This window comes from Miscanthus floridulus, chromosome 8 (assembly GCF_019320115.1).
Source record: "Miscanthus floridulus cultivar M001 chromosome 8, ASM1932011v1, whole genome shotgun sequence".
In the NCBI taxonomy this organism is placed as follows: Eukaryota; Viridiplantae; Streptophyta; class Magnoliopsida; order Poales; family Poaceae; genus Miscanthus; species Miscanthus floridulus.
Window position 1 is genome coordinate 151,504,736 of NC_089587.1, and position 19,380 is coordinate 151,524,115.

Genomic DNA, 19,380 nt, shown 5'->3' on the forward strand with positions numbered 1-19,380 from the left:
TCTTTCTTCCATCTCGCCACTCATTTCTCTACACGATTGGATTCAAGTTCAAGTTCACAGAATTCTCCCTGCGTTAGTGAGTTAAGTGTTAGCCTCAGCACTGCCTTCTACTAGTAGTTGTCAACTTAGAACAATCATTTGCTGATGTGTGTGTTGAACTTAAAAGGGGAAGCGTGACCAATTCAGCACGATTATGTCTTCGTGTCTGTCTGAATTATAGTATGATCTCATTTAGATCTGGAGGCATTTGGTCTCGTTAGGTGACCAGTGCCTTGCTGCTCAATAATGCTGCCAACTGACACTGGGCAACGCACCATTTCATTCAGGCTTCTGTTATACGTAGCACAACAATTTGGGTGGCCATCCAGCGTCCTGCAGTGGCCACATAAGCTTGCATTTTTCCGTACGCCAATTTGTGGTTGGGGTTAGGTTGATGTCGAGGCTGGATCAACAACTGCAGATTAAACGTGCACTCGACCCAGTAAGGCTGATATCGCAGGAAATAGTTCAGGCTACAGTAATAAACCGCAGCCGCAGGGCTGCGAGTAGTGCAGCCTAACAGCCGACTTTTCTTAAGGTCCCTTCAGCTCGTAAATTGACTTCCAGATATTTTTTTTTTTTTTGGAAATATAACTTGCAGATGTTGCTGGAAAGAAACATATTGTTGTGTCCTTGGGCCGTTAGTTTGGTGATGGTTGTCATCTACTAGCATTTTGTTAAGCTTACTGTCAGTACTGATGCTTGCCAAGTTGAGTTAGAGCTGGACCTCAAGCCCCCCATGCCTGGGGAGTAGTGATGTGCAATTCACGCAACGTTTTGGGCTTCTGGCCTCTGCTTTTCTAGGACGTCGGTGGAGTGGATCCTCGTCATTGAAAGGCGGTTGGTGCGGTGTGATGCGAGTTTGCACATAACTAATCATGGCCTGGCCTGCCTGCTTAGTGCGACTTTTGCTTCCACCATGCACTTGATCTGTCCGAATATTGCGAGTTTGGAGTCTTGTAGAATGACAAAAAGAAGGCCATTCAGCATTGTCCCGCGATGTTCGAGTACTCTATATGAATGCTGAGTCTGCATAGGGAGGTGATTTTACTGATTAGTACACTACGGAGGAATTCAGAGCCCTGCGTTGTGGCTGCACGGTGTCAGGGGATTAGAACACGCGCGACATGAGCGACACGCGTGATTGGCCGGGCGGCCAGGAAAGTCAGACCTGCACATGGCACCTGTGGGCAAGCGAACAGAAAAGAGGTCGTGTGTGTGTTCCTGCTCGATCTCGCCAGAGATGTCCATAGGCGTGATTGAATTCTAGTATATTTCTACTTCCTGTGGGAACTAAACTGCTAAGGGTTTGTTTAGTTCCTCTCCAAAACGTCAAATTTTTTAAGATTCTTCGTCACATCGAATCTTTGAACGCATGCATGAAGTATTAAATATAAATAAAAAATAAAACTAATTACACAGTTTATACGAAATCCACGAGACGAATCTTTTAAGCTTAATTAGACTATAATTGGACACTAATTATCAAATAACAACAAAAATACTACAATATCATTTTGTCAAAATTTTCGGTAAGTAAACTGGACCTAAGCGGAAGTTTGGGACGGTTAACGGCTGGACCTGGACGAGAGTTGCGTAGGCGTAAATGGCTGATAGGGACATGACGTTATCTTTCTTTCTTGGTTACAAATGGCCTTCTACAATTCTGGGCCCGTTTGTATAATTGTATCCTGAGAGCTAATTGTTAGCTGCTAGCTTAAGGAAGCAAGCTAAGACTAAGAGTCTCTTTGACAGGACTCTTGCAAGGGCTTCAACTCCGGCTCCTGCAGGGGTTTTAGCTCCGGCTCCTACAGGAGCTGTGCCGAACATCTATTTTGGAAAGGGCTCCATATGGGAGCCGGTCAAGAGCCGGAGCCATTTTTTGCCTGCGCAGGAGAAGCCTAAAAAACGAGCTTCGCGCGGCTCCTTGCTGTGGGTTCACGTTGTCTAGTGCGAAGGAGCTGTTTTGCCAAACGTTTTTCAGAACGGCTTCAGCTCCTCCAGAAGAGCCGCTCCTCTAGAGGAGCCAGAGCCGGAGCCATTTTCAGAGGAGTCAGAGCCCTGCCAAACAGGCCCTAACTCCAAGAACCTCTCTATATACTTTCTTATTGATAAGAATAGGTAGTTTGATAAAAAAGGGTCCTCCAACATCTCTTTAATTAGATCTTCAAATATTGACATCCTCTATTTTGGACTCACTAACCAAAGATGGACAGTATGATTGGTTCTTTTGATTGTGCACAAGACATAAAAAAGTTATTGGAGGAATGAAAAAATATAGAGAATGAATTTTATTCTAATGGTCTCCAAACGATAATTTAGAGACAGTGTTTAAAAAGACTCTTGAAGATACTCTAATAGCTTTTTAATCTATTAGCTGACTTATTAGTTGAATCTTGTTTGGATCCTCTAGCTAAGTAGTAATACTTTGCAATTAAGAGCGGGATAATGATTTTTATTATCTAAATGGACCATTTTAAGCTATTAGTTCGGTTATTAGTTGGGAGATGTTTAGATTATTTAGAGCTAATTTTAGTAGATAACTATTAACTCATGCTGGGATCTAAACGGGTCCTAGTTTTGATAGTAAACTTCTCCTACCTCGTATCTCTTTTAATTTTAATAATTCATATAGACGCAGAAAGTGACCATTCCATCCTAGCAGTACTTGCATAACAAATTATTGAACCTGCTGTTGGTTCTGTGCCGTGGAGTTTTACTTGTCGCCGCCTCGCCGGTCGTCTTAAGTCTGAGATAGGGATAGGCCCAGCAGCTGTTTTGGCCCAATGCCTGGTTTGAGGTTGTTGGTCAGTCTGCGACATAGCAGACCTCATATGGGAGAGAAAATGAGCCCACGTTAGCAATTTAGCCCGTTAATATATGTCTTACTGGCAGGCCCACATCTTTCGATTGATTTTGTTTCAATCCATCAATCATTTTTGTGTCCAATCGTTTTATGACAGGTAGGTTCTGAAACCGGACTGGAATCTGGTTGATAAAGGAAAATGAATTCATCCAGAATATATGGTGACATAAAACAATAGAAGTGACTGAAATTCCGACAAAGGCCTCGTTTAGTTTGCCTCAATCGGCGGCGGCAGATTCACTGTGCGACATTGTAGTGTACTGTAGCATTTCGTTTGTATTTGGTAATAATTGTCCCATCGTTGACTAATTAGGCTCAAAACGTTCGTCTCGCAAAGTACAACCAAACTGTGTAATTAGTTTTTGATTTCGTCAACATTTAGTACTCCATATACCGCAAATTTGATGTGACGGGGAATCTTCTTTTTGCATAGTATCAAAGTTTGATTTTGGTGGAACTAAACACCCCCAAACATCACCCAGATCTTATCCAATGGGCAACATCCTATGCTCACGTACATACAACAACAAACCTCACGGGAATCTCACGTGGAAATAGATGAGCTTCGGAATACGGAAACATAGTGTTTAATATTTAAAAGGATTAAAAGAAAAAATAATAATTTATACTTTCGCATGATCAGCAATGTTTACAACATTACATTTCTCCCTTGAAGTTGACATCCACAAGTACAAAATTAACTGAATTAAAGCAATTTTAAATATACTAAAAATCTAGAAGACATCTCCTGGGAAAAAAATCTTAAAATGATACTTGACAAGAGAAAGAGCACGATATTCTACATGTGCCTGACCAAAAGCCAAGTGGCTGACCAAGTGCCACGTCCTGGCCAAGTAAGAGAAGGAGCAGCAATACTTCTGAAACTGACCAAGAGCTAAATGCCTTATCAAGACCAAGTGCAAGTGCTTTACCAAGTATAGACAGAGGAGTTAAAAGGAAATACAAAATAAATTGAGAAAAACAAAAAAACGAGCAGAGAAACAATGACAAAAGAACTACAAACTAATAGAAACATCACACTAAAACAGAGTTTCTAAAAATCAGATTGGATCTTACCCCCCACGCAGCTCCTCATGTCAGGAGCCTTGGTCACCAAGGAAAAAACAAAAAAATGAGATAAACCGGAGATAACGTACCAAAACACTGAAACAATAGATCAAGATCACCAAAGAACAGATCAAGGCTCTCCGAGAACATAACGAGAATTAAATAATAGGGATATAATACAAATACAACAATAAATCCACAAAAGCTAAAAACACTTAATAATGAAGAACAACTAATATCTATGATTCAACTATTCAAGTAGGTAGCCATCTGAACCTTAAAGGGTAACCTGAAACACTGATAACCTCAAAGTCGAAATGAATATTATGCAAACAACAATTGATCTTGTTTTTTTACTATCGTTGATTTTATTTCCTCTCCTGAATATAAAAGTTGAGCCTCATGGCTCAGAATTGTTTGAACTCTTTGTGTAGCATCCTCAGATGGTAGAGGCTGAAACTTCGTTCCGTTATTTAAGGAATGATTCAAAATAGAACATCACCAAGTAAGCATAGACACCTTCCAGTTAGGCAACAATATGGTACACATCCGTATCCGTATCCCCTTCCTTGCCCTTAGACACGTTAAGTCTAAGTCAATGTGTCATTTAGATTTTTCAGCTCATTTCATCGACTCAAGGTCCATCGTCCTGGAAAACAAAGCTTTTGTCTTCAAGACAACGGTAAGTAACGACCTGTAGCGGAGCTAGGATTTGAACATAGGAGGGGCCGTTCGAACCGATAACAATCACACATAACGAAATACATATACAGTCAAAGTACACATAACAACCAAATAAATGCTTTTATTATAATACAAAATAAAACGAAAAACTAGGAAAAAAAACAAAATATTTTAGAGAAAAAAAGGAACAAAATTAATTAGCCCAAGGTCTTTAACGCTCATATGACGAACAATCTAATTCTTGGGCTAGAAAAAAGAATCACGATAATAACAGGAAGACTAATCCTAAATTAATATAGGTGTTAATGGAGATTAACTCAAAAGGAGAGTAAACAAGAAAGCACTAATTTTATTTAACTAGCTAATTAGAGTGTTATTGTTGGAACAAAAGAGATGGAGAAAATAATAGAAAGACTATTTTTTAATTATATAAGATGCTATAAAAGATTAATATGGAAGAGGACAAGAAATCAAATTACAAATAACATCATTAACTAGTTAATTAAAATATCACAAAGCTAATAAATATATGGTAAGAATTTTTATTATATTAGGGTGCATTTTCTATACCTACAGCTGCGCCGACACCGCTGACCATAACGGGTCCGCATGTGTTCAATCGGATCCAATTAAGCATGTGCCTAACCGATAGAGGTAATTAAGGAATCAAATAAAATAATATTAGATATAATATTAGACCAGTATTAGTGGAGGTTTCATGGCTCGGTTTTCAATGTACTCATATTTTGAAAACAATGCAGAATAGTTTCATCCTCATGAAACTATCTCTACTTCCATAAAACTTTCGTCATCTCTCTTCATCAATATACTGCTATGTCAACATATTTAATGTCCATAAAATTCTACGAAATTTCCATTAAGATTGGTCTTATCTACTAGAGTACTTTGTTGCCGTGATTCTCGGTTTGGTACTGCGTCTCAGTCGCTAGAGTATGCACGCATACTCAAACGTGTTTTAAGTATATGCGTGTGGACAAGAGTATATACACATACATATTCATACTTTTTGAAGGAGTATATATGCGTACTTTTTTTTTCTTGAAAGGCGTATTTATTCATACTTTTTAAAATGGGGTATGTACGCATACTTTTTTAGATGGATTACATTTTAAAACAAAGTTAGTATATTTACATACTTACACGTACGAGTATGGCCATATACCTAAATGTAATAGTATGCGTGTACACAATTCAGGTTTGAGTATCATTATATACCAAGTTTCACATGCGAGTATGACCAGATACAAGATTCAGATTTGAGTATGATTGTATACCAAAGTTTTATACGTGAGTATGACCATATACACGATTTAGATTTGAGTATCATTGTATACCAAGTTGTGGATGAAGTACCACCGTATACTTTTCTTCCATTTTTAAACAATCCAAATAGACATACGAGAAAAAAAATACAAACTTTCAATAACCAAATCTGAGCATACTTTTGTGACAAGGGAGTATGTGTATATATTTTTTTCGTGAAAATTACACCAATATAATACTCACATGCCAAAGTCAAATCATCAGTAATAAAATCCAAAGATAATCGAATCAGATCCAAATCAGAAGCACATTAATTTAGCAAATGAAACATAGAAAATCAATTTCTGGAGTCATCAGACCAATCAGAGCAGGAGCATGTCGACGGCCCCTAGCCGGGAGCCCGGGATGAGGGGGCTCGGCCTCCTCCCTGCTGCCGGACCGGCCTCCTTGGAGGGTAGAGATGGCATCACCGCTCCACACAAGATCCATGGCCGGTGGAGATGGCATCGCCGCCGTTGGGGAAACGGGCCGCCGGGGGAGGAAGGTGCCACCGCCGCCTTCAACGAGGCCCTTACCTCTTCGGGAGAAGTGGATGCCATCGGAGTGCCCGCCGCCGCCGCCGCCATGGCCGTGCGGGCTGGAACACGGCACCGCCCATGGATCTTGGGAGGATGTGGTGCAGTTGGTGGTGGTGACGCCGCCGTCGGTGGTGGTGACGCCGCCTATGTATATCAGACGATGTCGCAGCCGGGAGCGCGCCGTCGTTGTAGACAGGAGGGGCGCGGGAGGCGCCGCGGTTGCAGCCAGCCACGAGGAGCCCGCCGCGGTGGAACGGGAAAGAGGCCGCCGTGGCCGGGCCCCTCAGCCACGCGAGGCCAGTGACGAGTCGAGGAAGAGGCCGGGAGATGCCTGACGGTGGGGTGGGAGGAGGGAGAAGAGAGCGCCGCCGCTAGGTGAAGTCGGGGTCGGGACGAATCGCCGTCTCCAGATGCGGCTGGCCTCTGGAGTCGAAGGCTAATAAGGGCCTGTTTAGAATCCAAAAATTTTACGCAGTACCCGTCACATCGAATCTTACGGCACATGCATAGAGTACTAAATATAGACGAAAAAAAACTAATTACACAGTTGGTCGAGAAATCGCGAGACGAAACTTTTAAACCTAATTAGTCCATAATTAGATATTAATATCAAATACAAACGAAATGCTACATTGAGCCAAAATCTAAAAATTTTTGGATCTAAACAGGGAAAAGGCAGATATCACGGGATACAAATGAATTTGAATGGAAGTCGTACCTATCTCATCTAGCGTGCCGAGCGGAGGAATAATGATTAAAAAAGTTCGTGACCCCTAAGAGTAGTTTGAACGTGTGGCCGCGTGGGCAGTGCATGGTTACCAGGAGGGAGTAGAAAATTTTTTCCCATTTCTTAATATAAATATTGAGAAAAAAATATATGTTGTGTTGTTAGGGGGGCCATGGCCCCTGCCAGCCCCCCTTGGATCTGCCCCACCCGTCACTTGATTCAAAGACGTCTCCGCCCCCGCCTGTCACTTGACTCAAAGACGATGCTATTTGTTGTGGACTTGTTCTCGACTGTGGTCAGACCCATGGAGACGCGAAGCACGGCGGCAAGGTAAACTTGCGATTTGTCCCAAGCGTTTGCACCCAAGGAGGGCTCTTCGTGTTCACGGAGAACATCGGTAGACGTTGGCACTCGCTTCAGGTGCTCCTCCACGGCGAGGGCAACAGACAACGCGGGGGCTGGAGCGACGACTACGGACGGCAACTTTGAAGCCAGCACCGCGACCAACTTCGGGAAAGGGGTCTGGTCGTCGCTGTTGAGGCCAGCTACAAGGTGGCTGATGCGGTTGCGGCAGCTCTCAGCAGGCGGCGTGCCACCTCCTCAAAGAACGCGACAGCGTCTCCTTCCTCGGCGGTAGCAAAGACGAGTTTGAGCTCTATGCAGATAAGAAGGAAGCATTGCGTCTCTTTTCGAAGCCATCAGCGATCCATTTCGGATCGGAGACGACAATGCTAATTAGTGACGGTGATAGTAGTGATAGTGGCTAGTGGTAGGACACGGAAAAATTATCCTTAAAGAGATATGCCCTCGTGTGCATCATCGTTTGATAGGGATGTATATGGGGGCATATATCCTTAAAGGCATCCTCATGTGTATCAACGGTCTCACTGCTGCAGTGCACATATCCCCATACATATCTAATGGTGCATGGGTGAGAGCACATGTCTTTAATGGGGTGGGAGCAAACTGTCTTTTGATTGTTTTAATTTGCATGTTTAAATGTTAGCATGAATACTGTACTAGTAACCTCAAAGTCGAAATGAATATTGTGCAAACAACAATTAATCCACTAACTGAAAGCAGGTATTCCTGAAGAACAACTAATATCTAGGATTTACGAAGCCATGAAAAAGCGAACGGGAATTGAAACATTGAATCTCTGAACTCATTCAACTGAAATTAATGGAAACATTATGTCGGGTACCATAAAAAAGGTCCCCTAAGCAAGAACCAAAAAAATCACTTAGACCTTGTAAATATCGAAGCCAAGAGACAACCACCAGCAAACCCCCACCTTATCCGAGGCTCGGCTGGACCACCCGGCCCACCTCGGACAGTATCCCGACTCACCCGAAGCGGGCTCGGCCCAAAATGAAACCACAAAGCCTCGGACGAGGTACTGATTCTCCGCCTCGCCCGAGGCCCCGCCCGTAAGGCCTCGGACGAGGTACCGATTCTCCGCCTCGCCCGAGGCCCTGCCCGTAAGGCGTCGGACGAGGCACCGATTCTCCGCCTCGCCCGAGGCCCCGCCTGTAAGGCCTCGAACGAGGTACCGATTCTCCCCCTCGCCCGAGGCCCCGTCCGTAAGGCCTTGGACGAGGTACCGATTCTCCGACTCGCTCGAGGCCGGCTCGGCATCAACCCCGTCACCTCCGCCTTGACCGACTTCTCTGATAGGACTCACATCCAACCAACGCGTCCAACCACTCCCGCGACGTTAGCCGAACGACGGCTCGATGCAACGGAGTGGCCGACGAGATGGGAGTCACATCGACGCCATGCCGTCCGGGACAGGACGAGGCAGGGGTTACCGGCCGCTGTGCTCGACACTGTGCCACGACTGACACCTGTGCTGCACTGTGCTGCCTAACCCCACCTGCTCCAAGGACAGCGTGGTGTGGAGATTCAAGTCTGGGTCCCTGTAGCCTCGGAATCAACGTACAAGACCAACTGCTCCCTCCGAGCCTCGGCTATCCGCTTCCGGGCTCCTGTAGCCTCGGGACTCGCACCCGCCGAGCCCCCCACAATGGTTCAGCCTCTACACCGACTGGGCCTCGGCTCTCTGCGTTGTCAACATACAGCGACCGGCACGTCGTCTGCAGTACGCACCATACCATGCACCAAGCCGCAGGAGCTCCCACGTCGCACAGGATCAGACGTGACTGGCGCGTCGCTCTAGTGCACCAAGGACAAGGCCGCTCCGCTTACAAAACACCACGTAGCAAATCCATGTACCGCCCCCGTGCCTCCCTTCGACTGTAAAAGGGAGTGACTGGGGCCGCTTCTAGGGACACACAGACACACGTGCAAGCTACGCACAACGTTCTGTAACGCACACGCTTCCTCATTGCAAGAGATCAATATCTCAAGCAACCCACGCCACCCCACGTAGAGACCTGGGGCCAGCTCCCTCTCTCGCCCAGCTTGTAAGCCCCTACTACAAGCACCTTGGTGCAAGGAATATAAGATCCCTCTCTCAGACTAGACATAGGGCACCTATTGCCTGAACTAGTATAAACCTTGTGTCTCTTTGCATCACCATCCGGGATTAGGGGCACGTAGTACACTTTCACTAGTCGGTTGATGATCCGCTAGACCCAAAACACCGACAGTTGGTGCGCCAGGTAGGGGTGCTACTGCGTGTCAGTTTAGTCATCCAAACAAGTTTTGGATGATAGACCCTGTGCGACCACTGCGTCATGGCACGGTGATCTGGTTTGGGAGCCTAGAGTTCATGTCTCCAGGACATGAGTATGATATGGTACTCCTCCCACCCAGAACCCCATCGACCGACGACGACACCGCGCACCAGCAGCCTAGGCATAGGCGGCGCCCAGGCCGCCGCTCTCGTCGCGCCTGCCAGGCGTGATGCGGGCGGGACCACCCTGACTCTGCGCGAGCTCAGGGTGACGCACCACGCTCCGCCGGTATCCCATGCCCAGCTGTTGGTACAGAATCCCTGGTTGGGGACCTATCTAGCTTAAGCCTGGGCAAGGAAAAGACGTCGGTGGCGCGCAGCGATGCCCCGTCATCAAGCTCTGCCCCACCACCTCCTGAGGAGTCGCCTCCGGCGGAGCGGAGCCCGGCGATGACACCATCCCCGTACCCCTTCGGGTTGGGCAATGCTGCCATCGCCTACCAACGTTTTGCCCTCGACCTCATCGCCACAACCCCGATCCACACCCACACTGAGTCCTCAGAGGAGGATGAGGCGTGGGCCAGAGCGGGCTTCTCTAGACTTCGTGACCCTAAAGCCATGCGCCGCTTCATGGCCGCGAGCGACTACTGCTTCAGCTACTCCAACTCCGATGACGAAGGCACTTATGATCCCACTCGTGAGTGCTTCAACATCGAGCTCAGGATGCCAAGCACGAGCGATGAGGATGAAGGGGCAAGCAATCGCTCCCCGCCCCCCAAGGGGACTGGCGGCGCCGCACCTCCACGCGTCGAGCTTCGGGCAGTGTGGAACGAGAACTTTGCCCCCGAGGAACTTTGACGCCTAGACCTGGAGCAGCTCCGTGAGCTTCAGGCCAAGGTCAAACAAGACCGACTCCTTCTACAGTAGCTCCGAGACACTCTTGAGCAAGAGCAGCGGGGTCGCGGTGATGGCGGAGCATCAACAACGATGAAGGGGACGAGCAACCCCTATCTTCAATCACGCTAGCCAGAACATCGCGGTAGCAATGATGCTACTCCGAATGATGCCCGAGCCCTCTACCTCGGAGGGGCGATGGGTCCATGGCGAGCTCCAAGACCTCCTCGAGACCACCGTGGTATAGCAGGCCGAAAGTTCCGCCTCTCGATGGTGTGGAGGTGCCTCGGAACTACCCACGGCACTGCCTTGGTAGGATAGAGAGGCCTCGGTTTGTCCTGAGCCTGCTCGGGCACTGACAGCCAACAAGGCCCCCTTGGTGCATGACCACCTCGACGACCGACGCGAGGTGCAAGGCGACCATAATGTGGTCAGCAGGCGACGGTGCCACGACAATGATGGGCCCACCCGAGGCTACCACCCACACCGAGGCGGTCACTACGACAGCGGGGAGGACCATAGTCCTTCTCCTGGGCCACCTGGCCCTCGAGTCTTCAACAAGGCCATCCACGGCGCTCACTTCCTGGCCCAGTTTCGGCAATCGGCCAACCTCGCAAAGTACAGCGACGAGACCAACCCCGAGCTATAGCTGGCCGATTATCGCCTGGCTTGTCAGCTAGGCAGCGTGGACAATGACTTGCTCATCATTCGTAACCTCCCCTTGTTCTAGTTAGACTCGGCGTGAGCCTGGCTCGAACACCTCCCTCCCTTGCAGATCCACAACTGGCGTGACTTGGTAAAGGTCTTCGTCGGGAATTTCTAGGGCACATACATGCGCCCTAGGAACCCCTGGGACCTTAAGAGTTGTCGCTTGAAGCCGGATGAGTCTCTCCGAGACTTCATCCGACGCTTCTCCAAGCAATGCACCGAGTTGCCCCGCATTGGTGACTCAGAAATTGTCCAGGCGTTCCTCTCCAGCACCTCCTGCCAAGACCTGGTCTGAGAGTTAGGCCAGAACATACCGACCATGGCGGTCGCGCTCCTCGACATCACCACCAACTTCGTCTCGAGCAAAGAGGCTGTCGGGGCCATCTTCCCCAATAACGACGCCAAGGGGAAGCAGAGGGACGAGGCCCCCGGGGCCTCGGCCCCTACCTCCCCAAGAAAAAGGAAAAGGGTTGCCAGGGGAAGTAGGAGGTCCTCGAGGCCGGTCTAGTCATGACCGCAAATTGCAAGAATCCCTGAGGCCCTGCTAGAGGCCCCGGGCTCTTCGACAATATGCTTAAGAAGCCCTGCCCTTACCACTAGGGCCTAGTGAAGCACACCCTCGAAGAGTGCACCATGCTTCGGTGTTACTATGCTAAGCTCGGGCTCCCCAATGACAATGCCAAGAAGAAGGGTGCCGGCGATAGGGACGACGACAAGGACGACGGGTTCCCTAAGGTGCACAACGCCTTCATGATCTTTGGCGGGCCTTCAGCGTGCCTCACAGCACGCTAGTGAAAGAAGGAGCACCGGGAGGTCTTCTCGGTTAAGGTGGCACTCCTCGGTACCTCGACTGGTCTCGGGAGGCGATCACCTTTGATCGGGACAAAAACCCCGATTATGTCCCAAACCCCAGGCAGTACCCACTCGTCGTCGACCCGATCATCAGCAACACTCGACTCACCAAGGTGTTGATGGACGGAGGCAGCGGTCTCAACATCCTCTACGCCAACACCCTAGAGCTCCTGGAGCTCGACCAGTCATGGCTCCGAGGCGATGCTACGCCCTTCCACGGCATTGTGCCAGGGAAACGCACGTGACCCCTCAGGCGCATCGACTTGCTTGTCTGCTTCGGTACTCCCTCCAACTACCGCAAGGAGGTTCTCACCTTCGAGGTGGTTGGGTTCAAGGGGACCTATCACGCCATCCTGGGGTGACCGTGCTACGCCAAGTTCATGGCAATCTCTAACTACACCTACCTCAAGCTCAAGATGCTGGGCCCCAATAGCATCATCACTATCGAGTCCACGTACGAGCATGCATACGACTGCGACGTCGAATGCATCGAGTACGTCGAGGCTCTCATGGAGGCTGAGACCCTCATCGTCAACCTCGACCAACTTGGTAGCGAGGCGCCTGACTCCAAGCGTCGTGCTAGGACTTTCGAGCCCACAGAGGCCGTCAAGCTCGTCCCGGTTGACCCCACCTGCTCCAACGACCGGGCGCTGAGGATCAGCACCACCCTCGACAGCAAATAGGAAGCCGTGCTCATCGACTTTCTTCGCACGAATGCTGATGTATTCGTGTGGAGTCCCTCGGACATGCTGGGCATATCGAGGGAGGTCGCCAAGCATGCCTTGGACATCTAGGCCGGCTCTAGACCCGTGAAGCAGCGCCTATGCCGATTCGATGAGGAAAAGCGCATGGCCATCGACGAGGAGGTGGAGAAGCTTTTGATGGCCGAATTCATCAAGGAAGTGTCCCACCCAGAGTGGTTAGCTAATCCCGTATTAGTTAAGAAGAAAAATGGGAAGTGGAGGATGTGTGTAGACTACACTGGTTTGAATAAAGCGTGTCCAAAAGTTCCATTCCCGTTACCTCAAATTGACCAAATCATCGACTCCACCGTGGGATGTGAAACCCTATCTTTCCTTGATGCGTATTCCAGTTATCATCAAATCAAGATGAAAGAATCCGACCAGCTCGTGACTTCTTTCATCACCCTATTCGGCATGTACTGCTATGTGACTATGCCGTTCGGTCTTAGAAACGCAGGGGCCACATACCAGCGGTGCATGACCTAGGTCTTTGGTGAGCACATCAGGTGAATCATTGAGGCCTACGTGGACAACATCGTGGTCAAGTCTAGGAAGGCTAGTGATCTTGTTGGCAACTTGGAAATAGCCTTCAAATGCCTCAGAGAGAAGGGCATCAAGCTCAACCCCGAGAAGTGTGTCTTCGGGGTCCCCCGAGGCATGCTCTTGGGATTCATAGTCTCAGAGTGCGGCATCGAGGCCAACCCAGAGAAGGTCTCGGCCGTGACCAACATGGGAACAATCCGAGACCTCAAGGGAGTGCAGAGGGTTATGGGATGCCTTGCGGCCCTGAGCCGCTTCATCTCTCGTATTGGCGAAAAAGGCTTGCCTCTGTACCGCCTCTTGAGAAAATCCAAACACTTTTCTTGGACCCCTAAGGCTGAAGAAGCCCTCGCCAATCTCAAGGCACTACTCACCAATCCTCCCATCCTGGTGCCATTGACCAAGGGCGAGGCCCTATTACTCTACATCACCGCAATGACCCAAGTGGTCAGCGCGGCTGTAGTGGCTGAGAGGCGGGAAGAAGGGCATGCTCTATCCATCCAACGTCCTATTTACTTCATCAGCGAGGTGCTCTCCGAGACTAAGACACGCTACCCCCACATCCAGAAACTGATCTACGCTATAGTCTTGGCTCGATGCAAGCTGCGTCACTACTTTGAGTCCCACCCAATGACCGTGGTGTCGTCTTTTCCTCTAGGAGAGATAATCCAGAACTGGGAGGCCTCGGGTAGGATAGCCAAGTGGGCCATCGAACTCATGGGGGAAGCCCTGTCTTTTGCGCCTCGGAAAGCAATTAAATCCTAGGTCTTGGCTGATTTTATGGCTGAGTGGACCGACACCCAACTGCCACCTGCTCAAGTCCAGGCGGAATGCTGGACCATGTACTTTGATGGGTCCCTGATGAAGACTGGGGCAGGCATGGGTCTGCTCTTCATCTCACCCCTCGAAGTGCACATGCACTACATGATTCGGCTCCACTTTGCCGCCTCCAACAATGTAGTCGAGTATGAAGCCCTCGTCAATGGCTTGCATATCGCCATCAAACTTGGAGTATGGCGTCTTGACATACGGGGCGATTCGTAGCTCATCGTTGATCAAGTGATGAAGGAGTCGAACTGCCATGACCCCAAAATGGAGGCGTACTGCGAGTTGGTGTGTCGCCTAGAAGATAAGTTCGACGGTCTCGAACTCAACCACATTGCACGAAAATTCAACAAGGCCATGGACGAACCAGCAAAGATGGTGTCGACATGGGCCCTGGTCCCCCCGAACATCTTCGTCAGAGACCTCCACAAGCCTTCCCTCAACTACGCCTCGGTAGTGGAAGAGGGCCCACCGGTCGAGCCCATCGTAGGGCCCAAAGCCCCCTCTGTCACCGAGGCCCCTACGACCATGGAAATCAACATGGAGCCTCCCAAGGTCGACCAGGGCATAGACTGGTGAGTCCCGTTCCTTGATTGCCTCATTCGAGGAGAGCTTCCCGTAGACAGGACCGAAGCCCAATGGCTTGCATGATGATCCAAAACTTATGTCCTCAGCAACGATGAGTTGTACAGGCGAAGCCCATCTGGCGTCCTCTAATGGTGCATCACCACCGAGGCAGGCCAAGTCCTACTTTGGGACTTGCACGTGGGAGCCTGTGGGCACCATGTAGCGCCTCAAACGCTTGTCGGAAACGCCTTCCGCCAAGGGTTCTACTGGCCAACGGCGGTCGCTGATGCCACCAAGCTGGTACGCTCCTATGAAGGATGCCAGCACTATGCATGGCAGACGCACCTCCCGGCCCAAGCCCTCCAAACCATCCTCGTTACATGGCCATTCACCGTGTGGGGGCTAGATATGGTTGGGCCTCTGCAGAAGGCCCTTGGGGGCTATACCCATTTGCTGGTAGCTATTGACAAGTTCTCCAAGTGGATCGAGGCTCGTCTGATCACTCGAATCAAATCCGAGCAAGCGGTGCTATTCTTCACTGATATCATCCACAGGTTTGGGGTTCCAAACACCATCATCACTGACAATGGGACATAATTCACCGGCCACAAGTTCCTGATGTTCTGCGACGACCACCACATCCGTGTGGCCTGGTCAGCCGTAGGACATCCTAGGACAAACGACCAAGTAGAACGTGCCAACGGCATGATCCTACAGGGCCTCAAACCAAGAATATACAATCGGTTGAAGAAATTTGGCAAGAAATGGCTTGCCGAACTCCCGTCAGTCATCTAGAGCCTAAGGAACACTCTGAGCCGAGCCACGGGGTTCACACCGTTCTTCCTGGTCTATGGAGCCGAGGCCATCCTCCCCACTGACTTGGAGTACGGTTCCCCGAGGCTATAGGCCTACAATGAGCAGAGCAACCGCACTGCTCGCGAGGATGCCCTCGACCAACTAGAGGAAGCCTGAGACATTGCGCTGCTACACTCGACCAAGTACCAGCAAGCCCTATGACGCTATCAAGCTCGGCGCATTCGAAGCCGAGACCTGAAAGTGGGCAACCTGGTGCTGAGATTGAGGCAGAGCAATAAGGGCCGCCACAAGCTAACCCCGCCATGGGAAGGGCCATACATTGTCGCCCAAGTGCTAAAGCCCAGGACCTACAAGCTAGCCAACGAGAAGGGCGAAATCCTCACCAACGCTTGGAACATAGAACATCTACGTTGCTTCTACCCTTAAATTTCCAAGCATTGTATACATTGTTTCTCGAAATACAATAAAGAAGCGTTCTTTAGTTGTTCTAATTTTTCGAGAAACCCCCCGAGCCCATCACAGGGCTTAGCATTATGATAATGCTATGAGGGAGACTCGGCTCTACCTCTGTAGAGGTGCCCACCGCGGGGATCGAACAAGACTCGGCTCTGCCTCTACAAAACCGAGCCTCCCTCGGGGGCTAGAAGTGGGGACCCCCCTAAGTCCTAGACACTGATTTTTAGTCATTTTTCGAAAAAGTTTCTATGCCAAACTCTCTCATGTACTCTGACAAATCGATTGTAAAAAAGTCTGTCCTAGGGGCAAAAGGCCGGCCGAGCCGTGAGACGGCCTACACCTTCGGGCTATGGCAACTCCCTCACCACCTTTTGCTCGAAGGGCAGCTTAGGCTCTGAGGAAGTTTTTTTACAAGAGATATGTTCGAAGACGAGATAGAGGGCAGAGGCTCAGAAATACAATAAAAACGATTAAAAAGCGTATACACACAAGTACTTTAAAAGGCCTCGATGACCACAAGCATTATGGTAAGTCCTAATCTATTTGCATGGCCCCTTTGGCCTAGGTCAAAACTCAAGGTCACCAGCATCAGCGGTCGACGTGGGAGGAACCACCTCCTCTTCGAACAACCCGGCCAGTGCCGTGCTAGGGGCCTCAGCCGCCTCCACCAGCTTCATGACCTCCTCCTCGGCCTTCTTGTCATCATCAGCCACGACGTAATCGTCGCTGACGGCCTCAAGGTCGATGCTAGCATAGTGCGAGGAGACATTGGCCAGGGCATGCTTGATGCCTGTGTGCAGCACCCCCTAGAGCCGCTCGTGGACTCGGCTGCTCAATGCGATCAAGCGGCTCCCGAGGGAGCTACCCGACTCGACCCCTCCGACCTCTAGGGCCTCGCAGGCGGTACAAGCGGCTCCCTACAGCGCATTGTGCTCTCGGATCTTAGCCTCGAGCATCGCCTACACTGTGATGGAGGCCTCAGCTACCTGGGTGACCTCCTTCTCCAACCCTACGCGAAGACATGTGGGATGGGGTTAAGCATGAAACGAAACAAGCGGAACAGGGGCGGAAGCCTATGTGACTCACCCTCGGCTTTCTCCCTCTAGTTTTGGACCTCAACCCGAGAGGCCTCGGCCGCCCTGGAAGCCTCCCTCTCTAGCTCTGCGTCACATTGGGGAGTTAGGGGTCAAACACAAGAAAAACAAATAAAACAAAGGGTGCGGCTCAACAGGACTCACCCTCGGCCTTTTCCTTCTAGGCTAAGGCCTCGACTCGGGAGGCCTTGGCCACCTTGAGGGCCTCCGCCAAGGCACCTTTCGTTAGTAGGTGCGTGCCTTGCTCTGCCCCCAGCTGCCTGGCGATGGCCTTGGCAGAGACCTCCACTTGTTTGGCCCAGGACCTGAAGGTGTCCCGCTCGTCGGCCACCCGGGTCAACTCCTCCTCTAGCTCCTTGATCCGCACCACCAAAGGGATAGCCTGCTCCCGAGCCGTGGTCGCCTTGGCCTTCATATCAGCATAGCGATAGCGGAGGTCCTCCACCTCTGTGCCTCGTGCCGACAGAAGCTCATTAGCATTAGCGAGTAGGTCCTGTTGCTGGAGCTAGTCCCAGACATCCCTCTCCCACTGGAGGAACATCAACTTTTTGAGGGACTAGGCCTCGAGCTCCTAGATAGGTAGAATAGACGTCAAGCACTGCGAGAAAACTTAGGAAAAGACGACATAGCACAAGGAAAGAAAGCGCGCACCTGGGCAACGTCGGGCAGATTGTCAGCCACGATGGACAGCGCTGTCTGCAGTGACCGCTTCGCCAGCTAGCGGAATTGCTCAAAGGAGCCCCAGCGCCCCCCTTGGTCGCATCCTTAAGGGCGAACAAAGGCTCCCCCTCAGGGTCGTCCTGGCTCCGGCACAAGACACGTGGGCAATCCCACCCACGGGGCTCGGGTTGTACCAGACGAGGGACGAGCTTCCCTCGCCAGAAGTCGGAACTAGCCACTCCACGGTGCTGGTCACCTCGGTGTCTGCCACCTCCTTCCCCCGGGAAGTATCATCGGAGGAGATTGAATGAACCTCCACCTCCCGGGCGCTCTCCTATGACGGCAGTAGGTCTTGGACCGAGGGCGATACCAAAGCTTGCCTCGCCTCCATCTCCGCATCCTAGGCCACCGCGCCCAAACCGGCCTCCACCACCTCGGCCTCGATGGGCCCGGGAGCTCCAGCCTCCACCACCTCGGCCTCGGTGGTCCTAGGAGCCCCGGTGTCTACCACCACGGCTTTGGAAGCCCTAGACACCCTAGCCTCCGCCACCTCGGCCTCGACCTTGCCCTCGGTGGCCTCAGTGATTGAAGGCGCCTTGACTTCACCTATCCCGAGGGCCCCAGCCTCGCGGGGCGTAGGTGCCTCCTCCCCCGCTTGCTTCATGGCTACCTCGGTAGCCTCTCCTTGGGCAACCGGCTCCTTTGGGTCGGCCCTGGCCAACGCCACGCCATGCTGTATGGTGGCCTGCGCCTCCTCCACCCATTGGGTGGTGGAGCTAGTGCTCACCTTGAGCGCCTTACATGGAGCTAGGGTGGGCGCTTCCGCCTGACGCTTCCAACTCAAGACGAAACACTTACTTGGTTAGCATACGACCAAAGAACGAGTGGAAGATGCTACAAACTCCACTGACAAAGCACTTACCTCAAATGGGGACACAACAGCTTTCGCATTGTGTCCCTTGTCCTCTGCAACAGCGGTGGTGGCACGGCCACCATGTGTGCCGATGCCGGCCGGCCCTCGCTGGACTCCGACGCCCTGTCGACCCTCTACGGAGGCTGTTGGGTCGCCCCCGCCGTTGCCGATTCCACCTCCACCATCAAGCCCACCAGGCTGACGGCACACTTCCCCAACGCCCATGTATCGGGCGTGTTGGCCTCGGCCCCGGGGCGGGCGATCGCCAGCCCCGAGGCATCCTCCCCTCTTCCTCCTGGAGATGCCAGGCCGCTCGTCGATGCCCCTAGCGCTGTCCTCCTGATGTCAGGGAGATGGTCCAGAGGACCCCGCCCCGCCTCGCTCTCATCGTCATCGCTCGAAGAATCCATTGACGACGGTACAAAGAT

General features: G+C 50.8%; 1 protein-coding gene across 1 annotated transcript; it reads right to left on the minus strand.

Annotated features, from left to right (window-relative positions):
- Positions 1–16,851: 16,851 nt before the first annotated feature.
- LOC136470012 (uncharacterized) lies at positions 16,852–19,177 on the minus strand. Its single transcript, XM_066467993.1, has 4 exons — positions 18,962–19,177; positions 18,460–18,871; positions 17,685–17,826; positions 16,852–17,032 (listed from the first exon to the last, which is right to left on the minus strand). The coding sequence occupies exons 1-4, from the start codon at positions 19,175–19,177 to the stop codon at positions 16,852–16,854; spliced, it is 951 nt and encodes a 316-aa protein (XP_066324090.1).
- Positions 19,178–19,380: the final 203 nt, after the last annotated feature.